The sequence below is a fragment of the Accipiter gentilis genome, chromosome 24 (assembly GCF_929443795.1).
Source record: "Accipiter gentilis chromosome 24, bAccGen1.1, whole genome shotgun sequence".
In the NCBI taxonomy this organism is placed as follows: Eukaryota; Metazoa; Chordata; class Aves; order Accipitriformes; family Accipitridae; genus Astur; species Astur gentilis.
Genome location: NC_064903.1, coordinates 6,781,544 through 6,798,912, shown reverse-complemented (window position 1 = coordinate 6,798,912; position 17,369 = coordinate 6,781,544). Strand labels below are relative to the sequence as shown.

Here is a 17,369-nt window from a genome sequence, read left to right as displayed (position 1 = left end):
AGTTACTTCTTCATTTTCAATATCTTCTTGTGTAATAAATGTGTTCAGCTTGTCACAGATCTTATTTTATGTCCCCACCTTGTATCATTTCACATTCTGCTTAAGTACTTGGTCATCTATTACATGACTCATTAGTCTGAGATCTCTACAGAATTAAAGAAAGTTGCAGTAAAAATAATATATTGAAGTTCAAATTTCAACTACATCACCCATGCATGCTTAAAAGCATCTTTCAAAGTCAGCTCAACATACAATAGTGCAAGATTAATGTTCACTAAGCCCCATCTCTAGTCCTTCACTGAGATGCGGGAAGAGACTGAACAAAGCCACACGTGTTTGTTACCTGCAAAATAAAAGCTGTGGAAAGCAGATCAAATCATAATTGATTAGTGTGACTTCATGATGTTTTCCTGTCTGGCATTTAGTTCCTGATCACTAGGCAAAGGCAGTCTTGCCAAATAAAGATAATGAGAAATAAAAGTTGATGAAAGATTTAAATCATTAAATTATAATCTAGGACTCTCCCCAAATCTACCTGCATGCCCACAGAAGTAGAGAAATTGTTATGAGTTCAAAAAAGTTAAAACAGCATTTGAAGCAACTTTCCTTCAGAAAAGAAAGAGTATTTGAATTTCCACTTATTAACATACTTCTGAGGATGTTACCAAACAGGATTAAGTTTCACAAGTGTTACACAGTAGGTATTTCTTATCAATTTTTCAAATGGATAAACTGAGTCATATAGATAAGAGTCACAAGCAGCCGGTAGCAAAAATGAGAATACAACTTCTGAGCTGTAACTAACCAAGGCCAGATGGCCACTAAATGGAGTTCTTTCTCAGATATTACCTTTCTAACAAGTAAGAGGTAAACTTATTTTTCATTTATAATGAGGAAAAAAAGGAATACTCAAGACAAAACTAAGAAAGGTAAATAGGAGGAAAAAAAGCTAAAATTTTTCTGTATCAGCTTAAAAATAAATGCTAATCTTCTCTGGTCATTGAGTAACGTGAGTGATTATATTTAATAATATCTTTGCAATTAATTTGTCTTTATCTGCATTATCAGGTACTTTTTTTGCACTGTAAAAATCTGAGGTGAGAAATTAGAAGCAATTAATTTATTTCTGTGGTCAAATACTACATAACGTTATGTTACTTTGTGTTCAAGTATTTTTAAACATGGATGAGATGTTGGTGAGTCTGTGGACTCACCAAAATTTTTTGTCAGTGTTTCACGCCTTCTAGAAAAAATATTTCTGGGTAAACTGTTTGAATGTTATTTCAGGAGAAATGTGACATCTTCTGACTTGACAATTATTCCAAGAACAAGCAAAGTAAGGGTTCCCAAAGAATCTCTAAAACTGTATTTAAGTATGTGAGACTTTCAGGCTTCTTAAGTAATAGATCTATGGGTACCAGGCAAGTACTTCCTACTACTTTCCAAGGTTATTCAACCTCCTACAGCTTAGAGGAAAACAAGGACAGGCACTTATAAGGTCATTATGATAATACACAGCTAATTGCTCATACTGTGCTGGTGACTACAGGTTGATGCTGCTTTTTGCTAGGCCCTGTACGAAAGGGCATGTCGTAGTCCATAGTTCTCGAGATTAAAATCCAAAATATAACAAATCTGGCAATTTTAAACTGATGTAATTTAAAGTAGATGCATAAATCAAAAGCAGCTGGGAGCCAAAACCTGAATTTGCCAATATATGAGCCATTGTCTGCTAACAGTTTATTTTTTTAATATTTGCTAGCTGCCCCTGAACTCATGAATTGAACTTTTATTCCTCTTAATTTCTTTGACTAGAACCTTCTGTTAAGGAAGCCAAGCTATGCATGGGCATTTTTAAAGTAAATAGCATATTAAAAATTTACACCAACATAGTACCCCAATAAGAAAATAAGATGGAACTACTAATTGTATTGTAATTAGATATAATCAATTGTAATCAGCAATAAAACATCGATCATTTTCCTGCTAAAGGATCTGAACCCCTTTGTTTTCTACTATTTTTAGAATTGATTCATTACATTAATTAGCTGCCTGAAGATTAACATTTATTTGTACTTACCTCACACTTACCTTCTATCATTAAAGACATGTTAAAGTCACTCTATAATTACAACGTGTCTCTTGCTAAGCCTTAGAACAGGATTATTTGCTTGTCTTAGAGACGTTTCTGCCTGGATATACATTCTAATTTGCTACTGATATACAGCCTTCCTTTATTAGCTTACGAAAAATAATCAAACCCCTTCCTTAGAGCTAGTCATTAGGAAAGAGTGGTATGCTACGGGGGAAGCATGCTAAAAGCCCAGCAGGGCTGTGCCACAGGAGCTGCAGAGTACCCTTTGTTCCAGGGATTTCAGTGGGAGTTGAGGGTGATCAGCTGCTTTAGAGCACCAAATCCAGAGACTTTATCACAGTTCTAACGCACACTGCAAGGGGATTAATTGTGGCGCTGGTGGGGATTCAAGGCTTCGCACGCATTTTGCCTGTGACAATACAGGATGTATTTGGACAGGAAGGCTGCAGCAAAATGCTTATTTCATGTGCAGTAGGCGAGATGCTAGTATTTGGCAAAGTGCATTTAATAAGGAAGGACAAACTAGACTTCCAAATAAACTTGATTTTGCTGACTGCCTGACCTGAACAGCCCTGACTTGATGTGTATGAGTGAGCTCCATTAATATTACAAGAATCACCTGAATGCATAAAATCTAAAAAATGGACTTTGTGATCATAGTATTTGCTTAAAAGTTAAATATAATTCCATGCTGCCACCCTGCAATTGAAAGGTAGTAAGAGGAGTGTTGCCACACAAGAAAAGAGTATTTCAGAGCTGGAGTCTGCTGTTCATGCTGCTCCCTCATAAAGGACTGGCTGTATTAAAAACATGAGTGAGCTTTATGAAATAATTTGGCTTGCTTATAGTTGGTTAAATTATCACCTCGTACCCGGTTTTGTACATCCAGTTGCACCTGAGTTTCTAAATAATGGAAGGGAAAAAAAACAGATGGCCAACACCAAATACTTCAGATATGCTCTTTTCTTACCTCTTGGACTGTTGAGAGAGGCCTCGGATGCCTTTCCGCCATCTCCACAGTGACTCTGGTCAAACGGAAGGCACTGATCACCTGTTCCTGCCACCACATCTGCATTTTTTGCCAGATCCTTTGTTTCAATGAGAGACTTTGCTTTGTAGACTTTTCTGGTGTTAGTATCTGACAAGTAAAGGGATTCTGACACTGGATCGATGGCCAAGTAATATTTATGTGCAGGGCTTGTACTAAAACAGAAGAGAAGAGCATCAAAGTTAAGTTGTTTTTCTTCTTAATCTCTGTTCGTGGCAGCATAACAATTGTATTCTACTTATCTGTAGGCATCTGTTCAGTGATCTGGAGATGACAGAGGCATAAGTGAGACCAGCTTTAATGTTGCTCACGCAGGCACTGCTGCTGCTAAGGAAGGAACTAGTACTGGCTGCAGAGCCTGACCAGCCAGCTACGTATCAGTGAGCTTATGCAGAGAGTGGTATTGGTGGAGTTAGTCTGTCCATCAGTACCAAGCCACCCAGTATAAAGCCAACTGGAGTGACTTCAGCTTAGTTATAATTATTACTATCAAAAGCAAGGTCATTTTTCTATACCTGATAATTTCTAGTACTCTTGGCACTGAAAACAAATCTATGAGTTGCAGCAAAGTGAATCACAGACTGTTCTATATGGGCACAAATACCCACTCTTGGTTATTTTTATCTGTTTCTAAACCTTAGGAAATAGGAAGGTGTGAAATATGGTACCTTAATTCATGCCGACTGTATTGTCAGGAGCAAGGCAGAAGGCCAAGTAGTGTCAGTGCAACTAGGCATGAATTAATGCACCATAATTCATGCACTGAAGTGCCTTATTGAGATTATAAAATGTTATTTAAAAAAAATATTTACATATGTTAATTAAATGGTGAGGATCATAAATTCTCATCAGAGAACTGGGCTGCATCTTATTAACCAGTAAGACTTTTTGTTTCTTTTTCAGTGCAAAGTTAATTTCCAGTTTGAGGAAATTGTCTAAGCACATGGCAAACCAAGCTGGTGTCCTGAGCCTGGTGAGACTGCTGTATAGCCCTGATTATAAAATAAAATAAAAGTCCAGGTAAGCATAGATCCTTTAAATCACACAGTTGATTCCTGAAATGGTGGGAGATAGGCACAGGCAGAGGGGTGGCCAATGCCTGGCAGAGCGTTAGGAGCTCAGACAGTATTTTTATCACTGCCGTGTTTCTCTGGTGGGAGGATGAGGTTTCTGACAGGCGACTGTGATAGACACTGACCTGCCCATGTCCCTTGTAACTCTATATGGGACTTCCCTATCTGCTCCGCAGATTAAAAAGATCGTCAGATTCTTTTTTTTTTGAGACATTTCACTGACATTGGTACAATTAACTAACAAGATAGCTGCAACAAAGGTAGGAAATGAATTAGTCCTCTCAGCTTTGTCAGTTCTGTTTGTGGTGGGTTTGACAACGCTCGGCATACAGGTCCTTCTGCAGGGCTCGGTTTTTGTGCCACAACAAACCAGGAAAGGAAGAATCTAGAATAAAATAGAACTGAAGAACTGGCAGAGGCTCCAGGACAGACATGTAATGTCTGAGGTAATACTGACTTAATCTACTGACTTGATTTCAGGTTGATGGAGCCTCTTTAAATATGAAATTTTTGCTTGGCTGAGGCAGATATTAGGCTTTATTAGTTATCTATTAGACAGGTCTACCTTACTGAGCAATGTTGCAAAACAATGTAAAAATTACTTGCCAATATCTTTTAATTTAGGAATCCACTGAGTATATATTGCTAATAAACTTCTAACAGATGGTCAGCTGAAATCTTATTGCCATTTATAAGTGATAAGGCTAATGCTGTACCACAGTAAATATGATAGAGCTTGGGCCTATTTCTCTTGGTTATCATTCTCCATCCAAAAAGGGATAGGAACTACTCAGCATCTCTGAGGATCGGGCTACAAGCTGGACTAGCTTAAAGCTGACCTTGGTCACAAATGTTTATAAAAGATATTCCGGGGGAAATATAAGGAAAGATATTCCCACAGTTGGGGAACAGATGTGAGGCCCAGTCTGAGGAAACATAGGGAATGAGAGGATATTGGTAGGATGAAAGATGAGTAAGAGGATGAGCTAAAAGCAATTAATGCCAAATTATGTACCACCAGCATTATAAAATTTTGTTTGTTTGAAAACATTAAGAATCATTTGTGTTCTCTGGAGTGAGCTCAGAAGATACTGGCCAGCCAAAAGATGATTTTTTAATAAAATATCTCTGTGGACAAAGTTGCAAGGAGAATTCTACATGTTGAATAAACATATTGTTCATCATGCAGAAACCGCACAGAACCAGGGGTCATTATATACTCGCCTTGTAAACACACTTTCTGTCATCCTTGTCATTACGTTTAATAGACCTGCTGTTAGAAAGTTCTTGATGTTTATGCTTAAAGCCTTGCATACTAAAATGTTTAAAGAGTATTAGTAAAAAATGGAACAAAATAAAGTACTTGCTATCTTTGCAGAAATTTCCAATCAAATCCAAATCTGAGTTTATTTAAATTAGCCTATTAAAACCTATATCAAGTAGACTAGGTTTTACAATGAATCTTTCCAGAACAGGTCATTACTATCCTGTAGTAAAATTTTTCACTGTAACCTCAAAGCCTAGTTTCCATTTTTACCAGTTCTTAAACAGCTTTCTTATTCCTTATTAAAATCTTAATGACAAGAAAAATGGGATAAGTTGTTTTTAAATAGTAAGAAATAAGATCAGTGGCCTTCTCTGTTTACTGGTGTCCAAACTCTATCCATTTTTACACAGTATTTTCCTTGTCCTGGTAAAATGAACCCTTTCCCCCTGCTCTTTTGGAGATGAAAATTTATGTTGAGGAACTGGATTTTGAAGCCTTTTCCTGCTTGGACTGTTATGAGCCTCTGACATCTTTTAGTTGTTGCTTCCATGTGTTTCTTTGAGCATCCTAGAAATTTCCACCATGACTATGGCCTTTACAGCCTCAAGAGAATGGTATACAGTGGGACTGCAGAGTACTCCCCTGTAACTTCAAAGACTACACTAACTTCACGTGATTTCCTCCAATTTTCCACAGATTTCACTTGGACAGAATACTGACGGAGGCAATTACTGTTGTAATTAATAGGGCTGGGGTACTTGAGTATTGTCATAACTTGATTTAACTAAGGTTTAAGCTCATCTCAAGAAACCAGTACTAGTGAATAAGTATTAAAAAAATTCTACTTTACAAAAGAAACCCCTGAATTTTAAACCTGATTCATGTTCTGAATGTGTTACAGAGTAAGTAATTCAATTTGCTGCTTTAGTTTACAAGGATACTGGTCAGTTTAAAGCAAATGGAAACAATCTTTCAGCTAAAAACCAGAACCTTGCACTTACCAACTACAAGTTACTCTTTTTAAGTTTTCATTGTAAAATATATGAGATGTGACATCATCTGTAAGTAGGCTGGCAAATAATCTATAGTATTCAATAGCATTCTTGTGGCTAAAGCAAGTAATTCCAACCAGTACTCTCACCCTGCAAACACATGTTCAGTCCACACTCTGCTTCCTACTACGCCATGAAGTTATCAGCTTAGGTTGTACTAGTGCTGGTTTATTTCTCTCATTTAAGTACTCAAATGCTAAGAATTTTGTTTCTAAGGATACAAGTGCCTTGCTATCTCTTTCTAGCATGCAACATCATTTCTGCAGCTGGACTGTTATAACCAATCCCCTCACTGTCTGTCACAGAAGCCTAATGAGCAATGTTCATTCTTTTAAAGAAATCCCTACATTGCAATGCCAAAATGCTAACTGGAAAGGGGGGAAGCCACTTGCTTTTGCTTTAGCTAGAAAAGTAAGGACTGAGCTGTGACACAGCATCCTCAGTTCTGGGGTCTGCTGTGCACCCTCTGTAGCAACTGTGGCAGATTTTAAAGTTCATAGTATCCTAGAGCTGCTAAAGCGCAGTCCTCTTGTGTGACTCTAAAGCCTTTTTTATTATTTCTTTATTGCTAAAACTCCAGTATCCTTGGCTGGCTATATCTATGATCATTTAAACACCATGTGGAATGAATATGACAGCTATGAAATGCATTCCCTGCTTTTGGGTTTAAGCCTCTCCATCTCTGCTTGTGATCAGCAAACTGATTTTTAGAGGGAGACTTCATTCCTTCAGAGGGAACGAATCAAACCTACTTTACTATAAACAAAAGTGAATTTGATTAACATTTGTATTTATTAAATTCAGAGTGTTTCTCTATATCCAGACTTCTAAAAGGACTTTTGTATGACTTTCCTTGAACACGGTTCACATATTACTGTTACTGTGTTTTACATACCTGTGTCTTGTGTCTCTATTCCTAGGAAGACAGAGCAGTTCAGGTTTTAAAAAAAAAAGAAAAAGACAAGAAATGTTAGTCCTCAACAAAACTGTATTCTTTGTCTGACTGCTCACAGAGCTGTATCCCAATAACAAAACATTGTTTATCCTGTTAGTATTATTTCTTTCTCTCAAACCGCTTCCTTTCCACTGCCTGAAAATCGCCAAGTGAATTCTGAACAATCAGCACACATCATCACCAGCAATGTTAGCTAGTGGGAGATTCACGGGTATAAGCAAGAGAAATCTAGTGTACCAGTGTCCAAATTCTTTCCTGCCTTCCCCTCTGGGCCTGAAAGGGAAGGGGAAGCTGGGGTCATAATTACAGGGGAGTCGTTAACGGTGGCACAGGCCGAGCCTGCGACAGGTCAGACTGCAATGCTGGGTTTGCTCTTGTCTGCTTAAACTCAGTCACACCTTCTGTTACAGACCAGGAGCAATTCCACTGTATTAATTCTAAATGTGGTTAGCCTATCTTCAGCCACAATGCTGTGGCTTGACATGGTACTCTGCATATTTGCTATTGAATTATGGGGTTTTCTTCAAAAATACGCTTCATGGAATATTTTAACTTTTTGAGAAAATGTATGAAAAATCTCACAGGAAGAAAAATTAGCTCTATTAATCCTGCACTTTGTAGAAATTCATTACGCAAAACCTGTTCTAAAGACCACTTAAGATGCCCTTTTTAACTGGAGACTTTAAAGTAAGTTTTCTGATGAGTTTGACAGTTGATGAGACATATGCTCACAAGGCAACTAAATGTGGCTGCTTTTTTTAAGTCGCAAGGGAAAAAAGGCTAACCATAATTTTCATAGGCATATCACAGCCAGGCTAATGAACACTAGTCTGAGAAAGCTAATTATTTTTTTTACCTTAATTCTAATATGCCAATTGAATTTCCAGAGGGAAAGATCCGTCTGACAAAATTGAAATCACCAATATACACACTCCCGTCAGGCCCAGAAGCAAGAGCAACGGGGGCAAAGAGTTTGCTGTTGAGTGCAAGACCGTTGCAGTTGGAGCAAGAAACACTTCTCTGGTGTCCATTGCCCATCACGGTTGAGATGACTGGCGGCTGCTGGGAAATGAACATGTTTTCACCATTGCCTTTGTGTACAATTCCTGAGGGGGGAGAAAACAGAGAGAAAAAGCAAATGTATAGCATTTAAACTATTCTGCTGTTTTAGATTATGCAGTCCTCTAGAAAACCAGATTACCAAAACAGCAACAAACATTGGATCTTCTAAAGACTGCCACCAGGTTCCACTAATCCCTTCCAATTTTGTTCAGTCCCAAGCTTCACCATCACCATTTTGTCGATTAGTGGTTAGTGGCTATTTTAAAAGCCAACATCATGAGGAGAACTCATGGTTGGTTAATGCTCTAACAAATTGACTGTTAATTGCAGCGCTATCTGATTTCTTGGGGATTACTACTTTAATATTCATTTTATTCATAAATTTTTATTAGGTAGCAGAGGAATTTCTTAGGCAGTTTGAATATTTAATTAAAGGAGATTAATAGCAGGACTACTATGCATTTTTCACAAAAGAGCACTGAGTGGCAGTACAAAATCAATATTCAAATTTAAAGGCAAGTCCTTCATGGTATATAAAAATGGTGCCAAGTGCAGCAAGGCCAAGTTAAGAGTCAAGGAGTAATTCTGAGGCACAAGTGAATGTCTTACCAGCAAGAATATATTAAGTTCTGCCATAAAGTTTAAAACAACTTTCCCATGGGTCAGTATCTTAGTACTGCTTTGCAGCATACATTGTTGAAAGTCTTCCCAATTACTAGGTTGGTGATACCAGAATCAGTACAAAGATGTATTTTTCTCAAGCTGATAGCTGTAGTGTTTATTTTAAATAACAATGTGGTAACATAGTTAAGTACCTTTTAAAATGACATGTTATTGTAAGATTTTGCCTATTTCTGAATAGAAGATGGGTATTCTTTTAGACCACAGCCCCAAATCCTTTCCCTTGGAAAGCCCAGTACTTCATCAGAGAAGTGGCATGATTAAAGGAATAAACACAAGGGAATGCACTTTCTGGAGGACTCTTAGACTGGGAAAATTCTAGACACTGCAGGAAGTACGTGTTGAGACACATCTGAGTTTTCCCAAAGTACAGCAAATGGATTTATGTACTGTCTCTACCAATTTTTGTTAAACTATTTTTTTTGTGGCTTTTGGGTAAGTCTGAAGCTAAAATTTGCCTTGGAAATTGAGTGTTGCCATAGCTATTTTGAAAGGAATTTTTTTTTTTTTACAAATTTATTTCTGAACAATAGAGGACAGAATACATATATTTGTTTGAACACTGGCTTAAAAAAAGCATCTTGGAAATATGTCAGTAAAATTGATGGCAATATCCTCCCTTATGCACCGGATGTAAATACTACCAAATGAAGATGCTGCCCTTTGTCTGAAATTAACAATGTAAAGGTAATCTTTCAACTGCCTTATACAAATATGCTAGTAAATAATTAGGGCTCTGGAGAATATGTTTTGCTGTCAATAAATGTAAGCATGTGCTTAATTTCAGGCTTTTGAGCTCCTGCTTTAATTTTAGTCAGTGCTGTGTTGTACTGGGGCTAAAATTGCCTTAAAGCATAAAGTCTCTGTAAAATTATTCCTCCTTCCCCCAGATAAAAATAGAATCAATACACTTGCCCATCAGAAGAAAACTAATCCAAAGAATAGTCTGAAAAATCAGTTAATAGCACATTCATTTGTATTCAAGAGATATAGGTGTCTTTAAAAGGACTCTACACAGGAACTAGTATTTATGGTATGTGTTCTCTTCTTGATTATGAGAAATGCTCTGAAGGTCTTCCAAACTGACCAAAACCTTTGTGTTAGAAAACATTAAACTCTCTTCGTGTCATGAATTAGAAGTGATCAAACCTCTAAACTTGATGGGGGGAAAAAAAGTGGGAAAAGAACAGTTTAGTATAGCTGAGAACAGGATATGATCCTTTGTTAACCTAACAGTCACACTGATGCAAAACCGTATACATTTAAAAAGCTTGAGTTTCCAGTGACAGCCACATTGGAACAATATATGTTAGTTCACATCTATGCTGCTGTAATCGGACATTTTTTTTTTCTTTTTCTGACGATACCTAGATCTGGCAATAGAACACAGTTTTTACTTGCTATGGTTTCTGCATGTTAGTACTTGTACCTCCACAGCTTAGACTATGCTATGAAGTGCAGTTCTGTAAATTGCAACTATTTATTTTCACAACTATTCTGTTGTACTTAGTTTATTTTGTAACATCTCTAAAATGAATAGCCTTTATGGGGAGGGAGATAAGCGTATCCACCCTGTTTCTGAGAAGGAACGTTGTGCGCAGCAGCAGACCTGCTGGAAGACAAAGCTTAGTGGCTGAAGTTAGATATAAGCTCCACTTTTAGTTTGAAAACAAAACTGTAATTTGCAATAGAGAATTTTTAGAAAGACATTTCTGTTATATTCCAATGCTATTTCTGTAGTTAATCCAGTGACGGTGTTTCAAAAACAGATGCAAGTTTCATGCTTCCAAAAAGAGCAGCTCTTCATACATACAGAGGGAAAGTTCTAATTAAAAGTGAAAAATCTCAATATATTCATACTTGAGAAGGCTACCCATGCTTTTCATTTCACTCACGGTGGCATGGAGATAAGTCTGAAATGTTTAATTCTAAGTTTGAATCATAGTCTCGTCCTTATTTAAAGTACTTTTTATATATCTGAAATGGAAGAGCAGTTCACTAGTTTCTAGATAAGACCAGAAGCACGCTTGTTATTTTTATCCTTTTGGTTAACACAGTTCATTATTTGGTTTTGCTGCTTTAATGTGAGCCTACAGGCTGCTCTGTTAGGTGTGCACTAGCTATGGTATAGTCATTGTTTTTCTGCTCCTAACTGCTTTTCTAGCTCCTCTATACAAGCCAGGTGTGCATGGTCAAATCCTATTATAATCATGAGGAACATCTGAGACATCACTGAGCTCTGGCTGGGCTTTGTCATCCTCACCAGAGATGCTCTCACATGCAAACTGTAAACAGAAGAGACCTGCTGATTTCAAGCCAGATGTGCTTATGCCCTCCCCTCCCCAGACTGTGTCTCTGTAAGTAATGGGTGAGGATGTTTAGCACCTTCCCCCTGACTTCAGCCTTGATCGTGCCCAGCACAGCGGGAACACGCGAGGAAGAGGAGCAGGTATAAGGAGCTGCATGTGCCCCATCCTTGATATGGGGCTGGGGCGCTGGGCACAGCCTGGATGGTTCAGAGGAGGTGGTGTGTGGCTGACAGGTCAGTGCTCTCTGGTGTTCTCAGCCCCGCAGCTGAGACAGGGCCAGGAAACAATTTGTCTCTGTATACCCTGTGCTCAGGAAAGCAATGATTTAACCCTGCTCAGATTATAATTGTATACTTTACAAAATCTCAGAACATGTTAGTGCCTATGAGGTGAATTATAGTAGTAACCACTGCAGTTAGCAGATAGTCATATAAATTGGAGTTACTGCCAGCAATTTAGTCTTGAAATTAAACTATGCAAGTGGTAAATTGGCACTAAGGAGTAGACTATGGGGCTCACAGTTGGGGGCTGAGCTGACTGAGGTCAGATTTCTCTTTGTGTTAAATGTCAATAGCTGGCATTTAAAAGAGACAATCTATACAAACCAATAAGACAGGGTATGAAAGAACTGCTGTTTAAAATGTCAAACTATTTTAAATCAAAACAGAAATCCAGATAATTTACAAACTAAATCTGACCTTTTGTATTTGGAATATTTATACTGTAGCTGCACATTCAACAACAGAACTTGTAAAAACCTGACAGCTATACATCTGTGCATGAATCTTCATTAACAGAAGTCTGCAGATGAAAACAGATTTTAGTGGACCGACTCTCAGCTGGAGCAAATTGAGAGAACTTTACTGAATCCAATACTCTGCTGATTTATAAGGGCTGAAATCTGACCCCAAGTTTCTCTTACCCTGGACAGTGAAATCTGTTCATTGGCAAAATCATATTCTTCTAGTTACCATAATTTAACTACAAGTATTGTTTTAATAATTTAATCCCACTAGTTCCTGATTGCTGATGTTAAGGGAGGAAAAGAAAAAAACCCCAGGAATAAAATAAAAGCACTGAGAAAACAGATTCAAGTCTCCGTGCTTGAAGAATCTCTATGCGGGGTTAATGTTATGACACCCAAAGCATTTGCAGTTTTTTTTCTAATGCCTTGAAAGGTACTGGACTGCTTGTCCTGAAGAGTAACTTACTGTGCTTCTCCACAGAGTGGGCAGCCACAAAAGCTTCTGCATACTGGACGGGCAGGGTGGTTTCAGAAGTGCTACCTCTCACTCAGCCAGCCTGTTTTCATGCATGGTTTGTCTCCCTGGTGCTGTGATGCTACTAACCACCGTTAGTCATAGGATGAATTAGGGGTATAGACATTTCAGTGAGAATATAACACACTATAAACTGACCTGAAATGTGGTACTTCTATACCAACAGTGTGAGAACAAACCTAAATTAGTATGCCCTTTTCCCATCCAAACGACTGCAATGTGCTAGCGATCGCGAGAGTTAGTGATATTAATGTTTAATACCTGGGAGCCAGAACATTAAAAATATCCTTTCAGGTGGCATTTGCAGTTCAGTTCCCAATAAATGAGGGTGCACATTGAAAGAGGATTACACATTAGGAAGTGTAACGCTTAAAATCTGAACAATTAATTCCTTTAAAATTTGTATTCTTCTTCTGCATGGCCAGTTAATAAAGGAAGGACTTACCACTTTGTGGATTTAATACATGGTGTTTGTTTATAGACCAGCCTCCCAGATTTGAAGCATCCATTTCAAAGCCTTGAAGGATTACTGTTCTCTTCTCCCACAGAATGAAATCAGGACATGTTTCATATTCATATCCCACTGACACTGCAAACAAATAATTAAAGATCTATCAGTCTACCTTTTCCTCTGTGAACTACTAGGCAATTTTTCATTCCAGGTTTTGATATTAATTTGTCAAGTAATGATGCCACTAATTTTCCTGTGCCTGATTGCTATTGTTGAGTGGTATTTTTTTAAAAAGGGTTTTAAGAGATTAGTATGTTATTACAGCTATAGTTACTACTGTTTCAAAGCATAAAATTTTCTGTTGTATCAGTTATGGATTTCTTAGGAGTATAAATCTCCTCCAGTGACTCCTGATGTGATCGTTTATTGCATTTCTGCTAATTACCTGAATAACAGCTTAAATAGAAAAAAAATCCATGTTAAAACAAACTGGTTTTAATTTGTTTGCTAACTGTAAAAACTGTAGCTAGGCAGAAATGGGTTGCCAAGCTGAAAATTCCTAGAACTAAACATTTATCTTAACAGGCTTGCACATCACATGGCTTCCCTCTACAGCGGGCCAAAATATCTGCTGAATATCTTGAATTTCCCTAAGGATGGTGGTTTTTGGGGGTGCTCAAGCTAACCAAAACTCCTTCCCATTACGGGATGCAATTGAAATATTGTGTCCAGCTATAGCAGGGACCATTTGTGTTTGTAAGATAAATGTTTTATGGCAAACTGACTTGTGAAAATCACATCTCCTTAAGTACTGTAAATATTGTATGTTTCAAACATGATAGGTTTTCAGTCTGAGGGTCCAGCAGCCACTGTCCAATTTTTCTGTTACAGGAGCTCTTATGACTAACATCACCCATGTTTCTGGGTAACTCCTTGGGCTGAGTGCCCAACTCTGGGCATGGAGCTTTTTCCAGAACAGCCACATCTTGTGCTGGGATTGAGCTATCGAGGTTCAGTAATCAAACATGCTATTTTCTAGGTGCTAATGCAGAGAGAAGATAAAGGGCAGATTTTTCCTATGAAGCAACCTCAGGCTTGCCACCTACATGTTTGCATCTTTACTCCATTCATCTACTTAACACATTCAGTCCTGGGTCAGATGTGTATACTTGAAAAGAGAGAAGACCTATAATAAATACCAAGTCAGTCAGTCCCTCAGCCCTGCTCCACGAACTGTTACAGACCCACAGGACACTTCACCAGCTGCTGTAAGGTAGCATGCTGGTATCTGGGTCAAGGGAGGTATAACGATTTACACCATCTGAGAATCTGTGCCAATGGATCCACAGTGGCACATTTACTAGAACTGCAGCTACACTTTAAAGCATCTGTTATTCTCTGCCTATAGCTGATGTTTTTGAGCTGCCAAATACCCTCTAGAGGGTTATCCATCCCCTTTCTTAGAAGCTCCTTGCTCTCATAGTTATTGGGCGTAGCTGCCTTTTTGTCCCTTCTCATCAGTGAAGAGACACGTGGACATACACTCACTTTGGCTGTGTCTACAACCATGTTTCTGTGTATACTTAAACATATTTATGAAAGAAGTCTATGCTCTAAAAAGGATTATCTCTGTGATCTTAAAGCAGGGTCTCCTGAACCATCTACTTGGAGGTACTGACATACAAGCCATGAAAATTTCCCATCAATCTTTTTGCATGCAAAGTAGTCAAGGCAAAGCTAACAATTGTGAAGTCAACTAAGCGACTGCAGTGCCACTTGAAAAACAAGTATTTTTTTACTGGCAGGTTTTGTGAAACATTGTAATTTTGTAAATGAAATTACAATCTCAGTCAGTTTACCCTCATTGTGGGGTGTTTACTTTCTGGTCAAATTAATTAATTTATAGCCCTTTTTTGCAGTGACTGAGATTTCACTGCATGAAGGACAACTGCAGTGACTATGTTTTTGGACACTAACAACCAGCAAGTACAACTCTTTACAATCTCAAAAAGGATTTAAAAAGATTTACTGAAATAATCTGTACCAAAAATCTCTTCTTTTCATAGCACTATTTAGAAGACTGAACAATAAGTTGTCAGTAGTGCCAGCATAACACAGTCTAAGGGCTGTTGCCAAAATACAGGTAAGAAATAAAAGACAAGATTAAGCAGGACAGTAACCTCTATCTTCAGCCGCTCCTCAAATATTTGTACTTAGCAGCAACCTACTTCTTCAAACAATGAACATCATGAACTCAACCAAAGTAACGAGTAATAAACCGAGAAGACCGAAGACTGCTTGAGAGCTGGTTTATTTTTACACCCAGAAAGGTTAGTCCTCGCTCACCACTTCATGCTGCTTTGTGGGATGCAAGGGCTTGCAGGAGTAAGATTGAGCATGTGCAGAGTTATACAGGAGCATTTATTGAGATTTCTACTGAAATCCTTCCTTTACCTATGTTAAATTACAAGGGGACATAGACTTTACCACCAAGGTTTTGTGTGTCAACATTCACATGTTTTTTTTTTTTTTAATTCAGAACAAAAAAATGTTAGTTTATAGTCTCAGTTGTTGCTCTGAGAAGATGGCCTGTTGTTAGGGACTTGGGAACTAGACAAACACCAGCAAACAATTGAAACAGACCCACTTGTGTGTGGAAATATGCTCAGAAAGTTGTCTTTTCTGTAACTGGTTATGTGATTGTTGCTGTCAATAAACCTGAAGAAAAATAAAGATGTTTATAGTATTTATAAGACCAAAAGCAGATGGTTATATTCCTGAGTTCCAGCACTTCAACCTGCTGCAATTTAATTTAATTAAAATGAAAACCGAACAGAATGCATTATTAAATATTGGTAATATACTGGCAGAGGAAATTATTTTGACAAAAATTCATATAATGGATGCAGATAAAGGTCCCTGAGTACCACAGTGTGTCAAATTAAATAAAGCTTTATTGGAATCTAACAAAGCATGCTAAGAATGCACTTAAAATATAAAGATTTTTTGCTTCTAGTTTGAAAGAAGCATAATTAACCTAAACTTTAAGGAAAAGAAAAAAATTAACCACCAATTAAATAATTTAAAAGTTGTTATCCAGCACTATTGCATAAGCTTTATTCATATTTAAACATATTATGCTCATCTAATCTGGGAATCTGTAACTACACTATCATTTCATAAGATGTTATGTATTTGATTTAAATTGTTTTAAAGTCCCGATACATAATGGACTTCATGATCATCAGAAGACTCTTAAATGATGTGGAGGGAGCAGGCATACTTGACTGTTCCCTCTCAAATGTGTGTGCTAGTGATAACGTGCAGTGACTGAACACAGGGCATGTGTCGCTGTGCCGAGGAAAGCCCCAGGTGGCACCCCTGACCCATCTGGTCCTGCCTGATCACCCATGGGAATGCCAAAGGGCCCACTGGAATTTTTTTTTCCACTTCTGGATTTGCACAGATATGTGCAAGTGAAGCCAAGGACCCATTTAATACCTTCCCTCACTGCAAAATGCTAGAAGGAGTCTACGTCTGTAATGGGCTAAGGCTAGATTTGCCCCCTAACAAGGTTTTGAGAGACAGACGGGCTGAAAAGGGGCGCTCCTGCTACCCGGCATGTTCAGAGCCCTCCTTCGAAAAGTTGTCCACCCTTCCACAGATGTGGTAGATGAGCTGCAGATATGCTAGATGATGCGGCAATTTAGAAGACCTTGCGCTAAGGGTACAGTTTTGATCACTTTGGGCCGATGTAATGTGTGGGCTACAGCTGGAATGAGAAGACCTGCACTTCTGCACTAGCATTCATAGCAGATCAGGAAACTAATGAAGCTGAAAATTTATCATTTATTTTCTGGTTGCTTCAGTTTTCAGCTGAATTTGTTCCTGATCTGGCTCATTTCATGATCAAATGAATGTCAGTGGTGGCTCAGGGGTAAGGAGAGAAGAACATGGGAACGTCCCTTCTGGCAGCAGCTGTAGCTGTTGAAGCAGACTGTGGGACCACAGCCCTAGAATAAGCTCTTTGTTTTCTGATATATTCCTATGTGCATCGAGTGATGGAAATCGTACTCCATACTCATAACCCTTTGTG

At 38.1% G+C, this 17,369-nt stretch overlaps 1 protein-coding gene across 6 annotated transcripts in view; it reads right to left on the bottom strand.

The window, feature by feature from the left end:
* The window catches only part of TENM1 (teneurin transmembrane protein 1), a 342,601-nt gene that overhangs the window by 54,577 nt on the left and 270,655 nt on the right, over positions 1-17,369 (bottom strand). For all 6 annotated transcript variants that reach the window (XM_049827935.1, XM_049827938.1, XM_049827940.1 and 3 more), the window contains 4 exons: positions 13,268-13,411; positions 8,347-8,596; positions 7,431-7,451; positions 3,066-3,298 (listed from right to left, as the gene is read on the bottom strand). In XM_049827935.1, the coding sequence (XP_049683892.1) occupies positions 3,066-3,298; positions 7,431-7,451; positions 8,347-8,596; positions 13,268-13,411 (648 nt within the window). The remainder of the gene's footprint in view (positions 1-3,065; positions 3,299-7,430; positions 7,452-8,346; positions 8,597-13,267; positions 13,412-17,369) is intronic.